Source organism: Bos taurus, chromosome 5 (genome assembly GCF_002263795.3).
Source record: "Bos taurus isolate L1 Dominette 01449 registration number 42190680 breed Hereford chromosome 5, ARS-UCD2.0, whole genome shotgun sequence".
NCBI classification, from domain to species: Eukaryota; Metazoa; Chordata; class Mammalia; order Artiodactyla; family Bovidae; genus Bos; species Bos taurus.
In genome coordinates, this window is record NC_037332.1 from 108,264,782 (window position 1) to 108,279,326 (window position 14,545).

The following is a 14,545-nucleotide window of genomic DNA, read 5'->3' on the forward strand; positions in this document are numbered from 1 at the left end:
CTTGGCTTCTTTTCTGGGCCATCTCTTGCAGTGGGGGCTGGGTTAGGGGTTGGAGGCTGCAGCTCTGAACCCACCCCTGCAGCCCTTGGACGAGCAGGCCTGTGCTGGCTGGGGCCTGAGGCCCATTCACCACCCTCCTCAGGCCCTTCAGCCCTCAGTGACCTGGCAGCCGGGAGGCACCCTGTTATTACCAGGAGTGGCTGAGGGGCTGGCTGGGGCTCAGGGTTGCCCTCCTGGGAGACGTCAACAGCCCAGCCCTCTCGTCCCCACTGTGGAATAAAGTCTGTTTCTTTCATGGTATGAGCATCTGTTAGAGACACTCAGAAGTTTAGAAATAGAAAATTCTTAGAGGCCAACTGTCCCAATAGCCTCCTATGCAGAATCTGGGCTAGAATCCAGCCCTTTCTGACTTTTGGGTCAACCTCTCTCCTTTGTTCTAGCTTTTAAATGGCATTGTTGACTGCTGACCAGGGAATGAAATGACCCACCCTGGGTGTGGGTGGAGGCCAGTGGGGAGGGGACCCCGAGATCTGGATGGTTGTCTTGTATCCCTGGGGGGAGGGGGGATGCCCTGGCCGTGGAGCTCTGGACATGGCTTACCTGGTCCTTCTGCCGAGCGGAGGTTGAAGACCATGCTGCCGGGAGGATGCTCTGCGGCCTGGCGGTACCAAAGAGGGAAGTGGTCCAGGGTGAACATGCTGTCCTCGTCCGCCGGAGTCAGGAACCTCCTGCAAGAAAAAAGACCTGGCACGTCCCCTAGATCCGGGAGCACGGTCTTCCCTGTCTTCTTGTTCTTACAAGGTCACCGTGGCCAGGCCAGGGGAGCGACTCCCCTCTGCCTTGGTGGAGGTATAGGCAGGACAGATTAGCCCCTGAGCGGGCATTGTCCCAGACGATGCTCCCTGGCACTTCCAGCCTTTTCCAGAATCAGATGCTGGTGCATCAGCAGGCACAGCGCGGGAAGAGCAGGGGTTCTGCCTAATGAAAGGCCTTCATCGCCCTGTAAACTGCTTGTGTTTCTTCTGGATAAACACCTTGATTCCTCTGTTGGGTAATTAGCGTGTCTGCGGGAGGAAACCATACAGTCGCAGGGGGGCTCATTCGTGTCCGTCTCTGCTCTTTACGACATGCTGGCGGGGTGGTCCCAGGTTGGGTGGGATTCTCCTGGAATTCAGGCTTTGCCAGCAGTGGGCTCCTCAGACTCAGCACTATAGACATTTGGGGCGGACACCATCATGGGCCGCCCCCTGCACTGAGGGGTGCATGGCTGCACCCCTGGTCTCTACCCACTGGCTGCTGGTAGCAAGCCCCTCTCCCCAAGCTGTGACAACAGAAGTGTCTCTGGACATTGCCTGGTCAACCTGGGGTGGGAGTGGGAGGCAGAATCGTGGGCTCAGGGCAGGGGGTACGTGGTCAACAAGGATGGCACGACCAGATCCAGCCGGTCACTCAGAGACGCATCCCGGTGGGGGCCCACATCTGCTCCCCTCTTGGGGTGACGTCTCCCTCCTCTGCTGGGGACCTGTCAAGGGTGGTTTGAGCTTGGGTAGGAGGCAGGTTTCTCTGGCTCCCTAGTATGTCAGCCCCAACTCTTCGTCCCCCCCACTCCTGGAGTCCAGCGTCAGGCTGCTCACTAACCACAGTGACACCCCAGAGACTCTGCTCCCGGTGCCTGGCGGGACTCACTTGTCAGAGACCTTCTCGGAGCCCACGAACAAGCTGCTTCTGAGGAGGCCAGCCCGGGTGCCCAGGAAGGCCATGTCCACCACTTGCTCGGACTCGCTGTGGGCAGACAAAGCAGGTGGCATCACACTGGGCCAGGGCAGGCGCTGGGGAGGATCCACAGGCCCCTCCCAGAGCCAGGTCCTGCGGTCGATCTCTCGGGGGCTGCCGGGCACTGGCTTTTGCTGTTGTGAGACCCCCCTTGCTCGGGGCCCCCTGGGCCTCTGCCCACTGCGTGCACTCAGCTTTGGGGCAGCGGTTGACTCTGGCAGACAGAAGGAAATCAGGAAGAGAGGTTTTAGCCCCAGGACTTAAGGAAAGTAACTCCTTGTTCCCAGCACACACTCGGCACCATGTCCCATGAAGCCGGTTTCACATATTTGCCTTATTCCTGAGATTGGGGAGGAGCAGACTTCCACATCTATCCAGAGAAGTCCGGGCAAACCAACAAGATCTGGGGAGGGCCCGCGGGCTGGAGGGCTCTGAGCCTTCTCACAGGCCCAGAGTGGCCCTATGGGGATCACGCCACACGGGAAGTCGTCACTTTTTTAAAAATTTCAGCTGTTTTTTAAAAATTTACCTTTTATTTTTTGGCCACACTGTGCAGCACATGGGATCCTGGATCAACAAGGGTTCGAACCCACATCCCCTACATTGGAAGTGTGGAGTGTTAATAACTGGATCACCAGGGAAGTCCCAGATTTCAGCTTTACTAACGTATAACTAACATAAAATTGTAAGGTAGTTTAAACATGTGTCATGGTGATTTGATAAATTTATATATTGTGAAAGGATTCCCTCCATTGTGTGTGCATGTGTGTGCGCACGTGTGCGCGCATGTATGTGTGCACGCATGTATGTGTGCACGTGTGTGCACGTGTGTGTACGTGCACGCGTGTTTGTGCGTGCGTGTGTGCATGTGTATATGTTTGTGTACGTGTATGTGTTTATGTGTGTGTGTGCGTATGTGTGTGCATGTGTGTATGTGCGCGTGTTTTTATGTGTGTGTGTATGTGTTGTGTGTGTGTGTGTGTGCGTGTGTATGTATGTGTGTGCGTGTGTGAACATTTACGTTCCACTTTCTTTGCTCATCTCAGTCACAAAACCCAGGGTTCTGAGTAGAATCACCACCCTCAGCCCCTACTCATCTTACGAGGTCTGTCCCCTTCTCCTGTCTCCCCCACCGCCCCTCCAGCCCCTAGCAATCACTTTTTCACTGTTTCTGAGTTAGTTACCTTTTTAAAAAAGATTCCACATGTAAGTGATACTACACAGTATTCACGTGCCTCTGTCTGGCTTATTTCATTTAACATAATGCCCTCTGGGTTCAGACATGTCATTGCAAATGGCAAGATTCCCTTCTTTTTCCAGGCCGAGTGATAGTCCGTTGAGTACATACGCCACATCTCCTCTTTGTCCGTTCATCCACCAGTGGACGCTGAGGCTGTTTCCATGTCTTGGCTGCTGTGAACAGCACAGCAGCGGACAGGCGCGTGTGGACATCTCCCCAGTGGCCTGTCTTTGCTTCCTTTGGATAAACGCCCAGCAGTGGGGTTGCTGGATCGTGTGATAGTGCTGTTTAAATTTCTGGAGGAGCCTCCGCATTGTTTTCCATAGCGGCAAAATCAGTTTACATTCCCACTCACTGTGCACAACGGTTTCCTTTTCTCCACATCCTCACAAACACTTGTTATCACTTGTCTCTCTGATAATAGCCATCTTCCAAAGATGACCGAGATCTTTTTTTTCAGTATTACAGTGAACCCAGGATTTTAACGTGTTCATTGTGCTCTGATCCACAGCTGCTGTTACCACACCTGCTGCCTCTCGCCTGGTGGGTCCACTCGTGCTGTCCGCCTGCCCCTCGTCTGGCCGGTGAGAGCCTCTTCAGTTTGTCTCCAATGTCCTGTGAGCACAACCTCCTTAGTCTTTACTGACTTGCACTTGGGATGACGAGATGCCCCCGGCTCATTCTGTCCACCTCCTGCCCCGGTCCTGGAAGCAGACACTTCTCCAGGGGTCACTGGCTCATTTCAGTGAGGGCTTCTTAGAGTGGACACTGAAACTCCACGTGGTTGGGTCTGGGGTGCTCGTTGAGGTCGGCCCTTTCAGTGGACAAGGATCTCCTCTTTGTTTCTTTCAGGGAAAATACATCATGAGTTCATTGATATTTCCAGTCCATATTCAATGTTCCATCTAAACTTCTTTGATTTAAAAAATCTGCACCGTGGGGCTTCCCTGATGGTCCAGTGGTTAAAATTCATCTTCCAGAGCAAGGGCTGCAGGTTTGATCTCTAGTCAGAGAGCTAAGATCCCGCATGCCCTGGGGCCAAAAAACCAAAACACAAAAATCAGAAGCGATATTGTAACGTATTCAATAAAGACTTTAAAAATGGTTCACATCAAAAAAACAGCTTAAAAATATTTGTGCCTCTTTTCTCGTTGGCTGAAAATCTTGTTCCTAACAACATTAATGACACTATTTGCTCTGCTTATCCATGTAGTTTGGAATAACAGTGCCAATAAATACAGTGTCTAGAAATGTGCTTATAGAACACAGTTTTTAAGATTTTCATTTGTTTAGAGTTTACAGTTGTGTTCACTTGCTTTCAAATTTTCAGAGTTTATTTTTTAAATTTAATTTCATTTTATAATGACATGATTTACACAGTCCCAGAGTCAAATATGCAAAGTAAACCATGTTCAGAAGAATCTGTTTCTGTCTCCATCCCTCTGCTCCTTCCTTCTTCTTATTAGTAAGCTTTTTGCTCGCTCGTTTATTCTTCCATTAAAAAAATGTAAGCATAGATATGTAGGCACGTGCATGCACATGTTTCTCTATGGAGTTTGATGTAATCCCACTTGTCGGCTTTTGCTTTCGTTGTGCTTGCCTGCAGAGACAGATCTAGGAAGATCTTGTCAAGACTCATGTCTGGGCTTCCCTGGTGACTCAGTGGTAAAGAATCCGCCTGCCAGTCCAGGAGACACGGGTTCGATCCCCGATCCAGGAAGTTTCCACCATCTGTGAGGCAACTAAGCCTGGGTTCCACAGCTGTTGAGCCTGTGCTCTAGAGCCTGGGAGCCACAACTACCGAAGCCCGAGCACCCTAGAGCACTACCAAAGAGAAGTCACCACAGTGAGAAGCCCCGAGTACCATAAATAGAGAGCAGCCCCCGCTCTCCGCAGCCAGAGAAAAGCCTGCACAGCAGCGAAGACTCAGTTTATCCAAAAATAAATAAATAAATACCATTATTACTTTTTTTTAAAGACTGATGTTAAGAAGCACACTGCCTATGTTTTCTTCTAGGAGTTTTATGGTTCCAGGTCTTATATTTAAGTCTTTAATGCTTCTAAGTTGATTTTTGTTTATGGTGTGAGACAGTGGTCTATAATTTCTTTTCTTTTCTTTCTTTCTCTTTTTGTGTGTGGCGGTCCGGTTTTCCCGACAACATTTGTTAAAGAGACTATCCTTTCTCCAGTGTATATTATTGGTTCCTTTGTCAAGTAGGAGTTATCCATGTATTTCTGGGCTCTCAATTCCGTTCCACTGATCCATATCTCTGTTTTTCTGCCAATACCATTCTCTTTTGATTACCCCAGGTCATCTTTCCTGACGTACTCCCTGGTCAAGAATATTTGCTCCTCAATGTCCCCCTGACATTAAAAACATCAGCTAATTTCTGAACTTGGAAACATAAAGACTGTGACTCTTCTCACCAAACCCAATGACCCACCCCCCATGGTCGAAGGCAGGACAGTATAGGGGCCAAGAGTCCAGACTCTGAAAACACGCTGCCTAGTTTTGACTCTGGCTCTGCCACTAATGAGGCAGAGGACCTTGGGCAAGTTGCTTATCTCACTCGGCCTTGGTTTCTTCATCTGTAAAATGGGGATAATGATAGGATCTATTTGTCAGGTTGTTGTGAGGATCAAATGGCTTCATGTACACTAAGTACTTGGAGCAGTGCTGGCCCACCATATCCTTCATTCTTTAGTTTCATTTAATTTCGAATAGATAACACAGGGCTTCCCAGGTGGCTCAGATGGTAAAGAATCTGCCTGCCAATGCAGGAGATGGGGGCTCGATCCCCGGGTCAGGAAGATCTCCTGGAGGAAGGCGTGGCAACTCACTCCAGTTATTCTTGTCTAAAGAATGCCAAGGACAAAGGAGCCTGGTGGGCTCTAGTCCATGGGGTTGCAGAGTAGGACACAATGGAGGGACTGAGCATGCACACATGTTCACACGGACTCAACATGGTACCAAAAAATTATATAGAGAAAATCTCTCCGTCCTGGGGTCAGTTGTCTGTGCTTTTACCCGGAACAGCCAGTGAGGACTGTTTCCTACACAGTCTTCCATAGATTTATATACGTACACATTCCCCCTACCTATTATGTTTCTGCCCCTTTAACAGAAACGGGAGCATATCACCATGCACTGTTCCACGTCTTGCTTTTTTAATTAAGTGCTTGTTCCTGTAAGATTCTGTTGGTGTTTTCAAGAGGAAGCACTGATTATTAAATGTCTAGGAGAGATCTGACATCAATGGGATGTGAATGTTGACTCTTACTGTTCAAGAACAGGTGTGGCCCCTGCGTCCTTCAGCTCAGCAGTGCCTAACCCCCTCCTGGTACTCATGTGTGCGCTCACACACTCACATCTGTCTCTTCTTTCCACCTTCCCGTGAGACACCAGAGCCCCAGGTGAAGAGGAGCAGAGGGAGAGAGGACTCACCAAGGTCACGTTTGTACCACATGCAGCCTCAATCTCACCAGCTGGAAACAGGCCCCTTCAAAGGCTTGAGCTGTGCTGTTCGGGGGCAGTTGGGCTGATGCTTGTCCCCCCTGCCCCTGCCAGTTGGAGCCTGGCACCAAGGGAAGGGTTCTGGGAACTGGGCTATAGGGTGTGGTATGGATGTTTCCTCAGTGGAAGCTTTGCCAAGTCCCTGCTGTCCCGGGGGGCTGTGAGGGTCGCCGTCCTCCCACGTCTATGAGTGTGACCCCCCACGTCTTCCCACCCTCCCCTCTTCTTAGGCCAAAGGGCCTGGGTGGTCTCCTGAGCCACCCACCAGGTCATGGGAGGCCCTGCCTTGACCCAGGGACTCCAGGGGCAGGACCCAGCCACACCAGGACTTACTCGGAGCTGTTGAGGGCCAGTGCCGTCCAGTATGCCTCCATGGGGGCCGTGACCACCGCGTCAAACAGCGCCTCCTGCAGCAGCTCCTCGTCACCTGGGGCAAAGTCCGGACACCATCCGCTTACTCCCCCGCGATGATGTGGGCGCCCACCCCCTGCCCAGGAGCCCTGACCCTCAGGGTCTAGAGGTGCCCCAGAGAAGGTCTGGAACACTCAGAGCCCCTGCTCTCTGCCGGAGGAGGTCGTCTCCGGAGGCCGGGAGGCCATGTCCTCGGCCCCAGTGTGTGGGCAGAACTCAGCGATTCCCAGGCCTTGCCAGCTCTCAGGCTCCGTGAAGTCAGGAGGCTTGCCTGCCAGCTGCCCCTGCCTCCCCTCCCCAAAAACTGGCCTTGGGGCCTCTGCATACCTGGTCTGATGCTTCCGCCCTGTCTGCCTGGGTGGCCCTTTCTCTCCCTTCCTTTCTCTAAAACGTTTATTGATGTTTATTGCGGTGAAATCCACACAATGGACACCCTGTGGATGGCATGCAATCTGGCACTTTCACTTGCACAGAGACCGGCAGCCCCCTTTACGACCCCGAGTTCTCATGGCCCCAGAGGACTGCCATGAGGCGGGTCCTTTTACCCGCAGCTTGAGTGACGCCCCTGATGAGGGCCCGCCTTCCCCACACAATACCTACTCATGGCCTCATCACGCCTGCAAGGACTAGCCAACATCCACTCAAGTGCTGGTCCCACCACCTGGCTTCTCCCCCCACCCGCAGACTCTGTGATCGCTCGGCCTGGTCTGCAGTCATCAGAAGCTTCACTGATGAACACCACCACCCTCACCCCGCCTGGCTGGCTGGAGAACGTGTCTGGCACAGACTTGAGAGTGGAATGAACGAATGAATGAATGAATGAGGCCTTGTCAGAATGGCATGGGAGGTGGGGACTTCTCTCGGGGGGACACTGATGTGACAGGATGATCCACACCTCCTTCTGAAGAGGAAGAAGTGGGACCCAGTGGAGGGTGGTCCTGCATTCGTGCAGGGACTTGGGGTTACCTGGACCCGGCTAAGGGAACACTCACAGATCACAGGCTGCAGGAGATGATGCCTTGAGGGAGCCTTACCTTGCCTGCTGGCTGGGGAGCGGGGTTGGGGGGCCCTACTGGGTGACGCGGACAAACCTGATGGGCAGGCCAGTGCCCATCACTGTGGGCCCTTAACAGTGCCCAGGGGACAGAGGCTTAATGGGACCCTAGTCCCTGCCACGGGGACACACCCGTGCCCTTACAGGTCTCAGAGCCCTCGTCACTGGTGTGGCCTGGGGGGGCTGGCTGTGTCCTCTAGTTCCAGGGGGTCTCTCTGGTCTCCCTGAGCCATTTGTGAGCTCTGCAAGCACAGCACTCAAGCCTCCACCCAGCCCTCCGTCCCCGCGGAGTCCTGAGCTCAGGCCAAGGGACACTCACACTCCAGGGCGGGGTCCTCCTGGGTCAGGAAGCGTACCACAGCCTCCAGCTGGCTCAGCTTGCGGTGCTCTGGGTCGATGTCCGTGATGCAGTAGATCCTGGAAACCCGGCAGAGCCCATTACCCCGAGTCCCCTCTGCCTCCCATCCCCACTCTGCACTGCACCAGCCCCCGGGTCCTCACCAGTCGCCGGCCAGGCTCAGATCTGGGTGAAGCAGGTCATGCAGGCCTGAAAGCAGAATCTGTGCTCGGTCCAGGGCTCACAGACCCAGTGCTCTAAAAGCAGCTTCAGGGGCAGGGAGGGCCAGCCGCATCCTGGCGGGTTCTCAGGCAGAGATAGGCTCAGCATGGAGCCTGATGGTGTCGTGGTCATGTTGCTCTCTAAATGCCTTCCATCCCAACACCTCCTGTCCGCACCCTGCCCCCTGGGATCGCCCTTGAGGAAGCCTTGGCTCGCCTGGCTTCATCGTGCCCAGCTGAACCCAGGGCTGTGTATGTCCGGGGCCACACCCTTAGCACAGAGGCCCGCACTGGGACACACAGGCCCCTCTGGCTGCACAGCCTGGCCCACAGAGCCCCGGCTGGGTTGGCCTTGCCCTGTGTCCCTGGAGAACCTAGTTTTCCTCAGAACTGTGCAGAGGTCCTGGGCACTGGCCGACCCACCTTCTTCCACCGACGTGTTCCCCAGGAGGATGTATTCTCCGTGACCTCGGGACAGCACCACCCCCAAGCTGCAGGCAGAGCAGAGGACACAGGCTAGAGGTCAGCTGGGGCCCGGCCTGCTGCCCCCCAACCTCAGAACCTCCGAGCACACAGCCCATGACAGTGAGTACAACCCGCCGCCCCCACCCCGCCCTGGCTCTGAGTGCCTCCCTCCCCGAACCCTGGCAAAGACTTCTGCTCTGTCATCAGCGTCTTTCTGAGAAGGACCTGGACAAGAGAGAGCAAGGCCCCCTCCACTCCCGTTCTGTTGGATTCACCCTGGACCTCTCGGGGGCTCCGAGGATGGAGAAGGGTCTCAGGGTCCCACATGTCCCGTGGTCAGGGAGGCCCCTCCTGCCTGGAGAATCCCACCTCACCTTCCTCTCCCTCCTGGAAGATCATCTTTTGAGGCTTGGCTGATACCTGAACCACCTAGGGGGTTTATAGGGTCTTAGCGCCTGGGCCCCACCTCAGGAATCCCGAGTAAGGAAGGAAGGATCTGGACACAATGTCACAAGTTCCTGTAGGTACCCCAGGGACCAGTCGGGACTGGGGACCACCCTTCATCGAGCGATGGGGAATTCAGGAATAGGGGCATTTGCTCTGTGCACGTGTGATGCTAAGCTGAACACTTATATAATGGGAGGGAAACTGAGAGACCTTCAAGGCTTACCTTTCATCTTACAACTACTTACAATTGCATGGCTTTAAGACCTCCGGGTAGAGCATGACATTTATTAATAATTCTCTCAATACTGAAGAGAAGCAGCTATTATTATCACCCCCCATTTTATAGATGAGACATCTGAGGCATAGAGCAGTTAAGTAACTTGCCTAAGATCACACAGCCTATGAGTGGCGGAGCTGGGATTCCAGCTTAGTTTAGCTCCTGGCCCTGAACACTGGGCCATACTGCAACACCGAGTCACACAGCAAAGCAGGTGTAGACCTCAGTTTTCCCGAGTGCAGACCTGGGTCTTTTTCTGTTATCACAAAATTGCCAACTACTTATGAGTGAATCCAGTCCCAGACCTGAAAGTCCCACCTGAGCGGTTGGCCCTGACATTGTACCCCGCCCCCAGCCCCCTCAAGTAAGATCCAGGCCCCTCACCTGAAAGGTGTGTCACTGATGTCCGTGAAGAAGTAGTCGTTGGTCAAGAAAAGAACTCGCTTCTGAAAGAGGCACCAGGGAAGTGTGCCGGCTGGGGAGGGAGTGCCAACCACCCTTCCCCCCTTCCCCATGTGCCGCCTGGTGCCCCGCCCTGCCCGCCCCCCCACCAAGGCCTTTTCCCTTTGGGACACTGCAGCCCTGGGGAAGGTGTGCCTGACTGAGGGCCATAGTCCAGACTGCACTGTCCCTATGGGGCCATGAGTTACCATGTGTACCACTCAGGAATGGAAATTTGAAATCTCAGTTACTGTCAATTAACAGAAATGGAAACCTAGAAAGCCTGGCTGGCTGGTGGCCCCTATGCTGGCCGGTGGCCGTGCTCCAGGAGGGACCAGCGCAGGCTGCTGGCTGAGCTCACACTTGTACTTCCCACCAGGAACCGCTCGCCTCTGGAGTCCAGACCCCTCCAGGCCTTGCTGCCTTTCACAGCTTCTCTTTCCTTTCAAAGCTGCCATGTTGAACTGAGTTGAATTTGCACAAGTCAGGGCATCGGGGGGTATGCACTGCAGCTAAGACAGGCACAGGCATCATACAGCCCTGGTCTAAGCCCCACTGGTCATTCGCGGGCTGGTGAGCTTGGGTGAGTGACCTCACATTCTTGGGCATCGCATTCCGTTTGTAAATCAGACCATCCCCAGTGGGCTGCTGGGAGGTGGTGAGGGTGTTTATAGTGGGCGAGAAGGGCAAGGTTGACTTGGGCTCTGGTGCCCCATAGGCTGTACCATCTGCACACACTTGGATGCCTCTGGGAAAGCCGCACACTGCACTTGGCCATGGGGCTGTCCTTATCCCCTTTGCCTTTTTTTCAGGCTTTTCTTCTGGGTTGGAAACTGGAGTAAGATGTTGGATGGGACACAGAGCGAGAAGGTAGCAAAAAAGGTTTGTTTCAATAGGAAACCAGCAGTGGACCAAACGAGAAAGGACAGTTCCCAGCTCGGGCCTCATCCTGCCTGATGCCCTCTGGCCCTCTCTGCTTCAGGCAGACCCTCTCCCAGTTGGGTGGGAGGTCTGGGAGCCATGGGGGCAGCTGGGGGCCAGCCAGGGCACTGATGGGCTCCAAGTGGGGCTGGTTTGAGTCTGAAACTGGGGAGCATTAACATTTTTTTCCTTTCTCTTTTTTTTTAATTGAATAAAAAGTTGAAATGCGCACATCTAGATGTATCATTTCATCAGTTTTGATAAACACATGCTGCTGTGGGATTACCTCCTGGGTTGAGATAGGGATTGTGTGCAGCCCCCACGATCGCTCTGTCTTCTTCCGGTCAGCCCCCGCCTTCCTGGGCGAGCTCTGCCCTGACCTCCATCCCCACAGCTTCGGTTTGCTGTTCTCACAGCACGAGCCCTTTTGCAGCCACTTCTGCTCCACGGAGTGTCCCTGAGACCCACCCGTGTTGTTGGGGCATCAGTGCTCTGTTCCTTTCCCTCCGAGGAGTAAGTACTTCAAGGACAGCAAACCATGGTGTACTGCTAGGTCTGCCCTTCATGCGTGGCCATCCGGGGTGTTTCCAGTTTAGGGCTGTTTTGAATAAAGCTGCTGTGAGCGTTCTTCTTGTGGACGTGTGTCTTCATTTCTCTTGGTAAGTACCAGGGAAGGAATTCCTTTGCAAAATATGCAAATTATGTTTGCCTTTATAAAACACTGCCAACTTCCCCAAGTTATTTTGTTATACTTCCACTAGCAATGTATGAACTCCAATGTCTCCACATCTTTGCCAGAATTATCGGTCTTTCAAATTGTAGTTATGTTAGAGGGTATGGAAGTAGTTTTAATTTGCATTTCCCTGACAACTAAAGTTGCTGGTTGGGCTTTTCGTGGGCTTGTTGGTCATGTCTCTTCATTTCTAAAAGGTCTGCTAAAGTGTCTTGCCCACATTTTAAAAATTACATTGTTAGACTTTTTGTTAGTAATCTGGAGAAATTCTTTATGGTCTGGACACAGTCTGTGTCTGGATTTTCATTTTCTTAATTGTGTCTCTGGATGAACAGAATTGTTTTTTGATGAAATTCAATTTTTCAAATGTTATTTTATGTTTAATGCCTTTGGTATTTTGTCAAAGAAAACTACATAACCTCAGGTTGTAAAGAGTTTTCATCTGCATTTTCTTCTAGAAGCCTTATAGTTTTAGCTTGTACGTTGAGAGCTTTGTAATTGAGCGGCATTCAAATTAATTTTTGTGTATGGTATGAGTATATCTCAGTGACTTTTGAGACATTTATTCAATTGTTCCGGCACCATTTGTTGAAAAGTCTTTCCTTTCTCCATTGATTTGCCAAGGTGTCTTTATCGAAAATATGCTGGCGACTTGAGTGTTTTTCTGTGTGCTTTATTTTTGTAGTCTCTGTTCCATGGATCCATTTGTCTATTCACATGTCAATACCACTCTGCTTGGTTACTGCAGCTTTGAAGTAAGCTTTGAAATCAGATACTGTGAATCATCCATCTCATTCAACAAAAAGAATTTGTCCTTCTTTTTCAACATAGTTTTGGCCATGTTAGGTCTTTTGCATATTCATCAGATCAGTCGCTCAGTCGTGTCCGACTCTTTGCAACCCCATGAATTGCAGCACACCAGGCCTCCCTGTCTATCACCAACTCCCGGAGTTCACTCACACTCACGTCCATCGAGTCAGTGATGCCATCCAGCCATCTCATCCTCTGTCGTCCCCTTCTCCTCCTGCCCCCAATCCCTCCCAGCATCAGAGTCTTTTCCAATGAGTCAACTCTTCGCATGAGATGGCCAAAGTACTGGAGTTTCAGCTTTAGCATCATTCCTTCCAAAGAAATCCCAGGGCTGATCTCCTTCAGAATGGACTGAAGGAGACATTGCATATTCATATAAATTTTAAAATCACCTTCTTCTATGTCTGGAAGTCTGTTAGATTTTTTTATTGGGATTATAGTGAATCTATAGGTTAATTTTGGGAGAATAGACATCTTAGGAGTATTGATCTTACAATCCATAAACATGGTTATCGTTCCTATTTATTTAATTTTTTATTTGACATGCTTTCTGCAGTGTTACGTAGCTTTCAGTGTAGAGGTCATATATGTAAGATTTATTCCTATTTGTGCTGTGGAAATTGGAAATCAAAAGTATTTTCATTTTGCAAATGTTTCTGGCTATATATAAAAGTATAATTGATTTTTATAACAGTGACTCTGTGTTCTGTGAACTGGCTAAATTTATCTATTAGTTCCAGCAGCTGTTTTGCAAATTCGGGGGATTTTCTATGTGAACAATTATCTTGCTGTGAACGAAGATAGCTTTACTCTCTCCTCTCTACTGTTCATGGCTTTTGTTTTGTTTCCCGGCCTTATTACAAAGACAGGTTCTTGCCAGGCCCCCAGCAATGTTGAACGCAAGTGGTGAAACCAGACACCTTACCAAGTTCACAGTCTCAGAAAGTGTTCAGTCATTCACCACTGGAAGTGAACTTTTCCACACACGGTTTTTTCTTAATCAGACCGCAGATGTTTCCTTCTGCTTCCAGTGAAGATTTGTCAAGTGTGTTCAGCATGCTTTGGGGTAGCCACGTGCTGGTTTCTTCCGTGTGTTAATGCGATGGGGTAACTTCCCTCCGTGCGGCTGTTATCTTACATTTGCTCACATTACAAACCCCACAACACAATGTCAACATTTTCCCTTTAAACCGTTGTCTTTTTGAGAAGTTAAAAGAACGAATGAAATCTTATCCTAACCCACGCATTCATCGTTTCCAATGCTGCTCATTTCTCTTTGTGTTGATCTAAGTTTCCATCTGTGTCATTTTTCTTCTGCCTGAGGAATTTCCTTAAGTATTTCTCTTAGGGATGAACTTTGATCTCCTTTATTTGAAACTGTCTTTATTTCTCCTCTTTTTGAGGTGGGAGCACCCCAACGCCTGTGAGTGGAGGTCTGGTTGAGATAAGGGTGGAGGTGCCTGGAAGCCACCCCTGCCTCTTCTGGCTCACGAGAAGGACCTGCTGGGCCTGATGGGTCATCAGAGATGCTGACCGGTCTGCCCGAGGGAGGCCCTCTCAGTCCAGAGCTTGAAAACAACAGGCAGAGGCCAAAGAACTGACGCAGGTCCCAGTGAGAACCAGCCTGCACATCTAAAAGGAATGCAGAGAGTTACTTTCCTTCCCAGGGCTTCCGTGTTTGGCTTCCAGGAAAGTCCGTGTCTGTGAAAGAACCTGGGTCTAATTGTTGCCGACGGATGCCCATGTTCTTCCCTCGGAGGCGAAAGGGCAGCAGTAGTGGGAGGGAAGAGGTGACATTTGTAAATATGTCAAGGGACAATGCAGAGTCAGTGCAAGCCAGTGGGGCCTTTTACACTGAAAGAGGAAGCCATCCCTTGTAAGTGACAAGCGAGTCTGTGGGG

General features: G+C 51.3%; 1 protein-coding gene across 1 annotated transcript in view; it reads right to left on the bottom strand.

Annotated features, from left to right (window-relative positions):
* Positions 1–14,545, bottom strand: part of CACNA2D4 (calcium voltage-gated channel auxiliary subunit alpha2delta 4) — a 66,403-nt gene that overhangs the window by 32,839 nt on the left and 19,019 nt on the right. The window contains exons 21-27 of the mRNA XM_059887280.1: positions 10,124–10,185; positions 8,974–9,041; positions 8,494–8,539; positions 8,312–8,409; positions 6,861–6,954; positions 1,687–1,782; positions 601–728 (exon numbers count right to left, since the gene is read on the bottom strand). Coding sequence (XP_059743263.1) covers positions 601–728; positions 1,687–1,782; positions 6,861–6,954; positions 8,312–8,409; positions 8,494–8,539; positions 8,974–9,041; positions 10,124–10,185 — 592 coding nt within the window. The remainder of the gene's footprint in view (positions 1–600; positions 729–1,686; positions 1,783–6,860; positions 6,955–8,311; positions 8,410–8,493; positions 8,540–8,973; positions 9,042–10,123; positions 10,186–14,545) is intronic.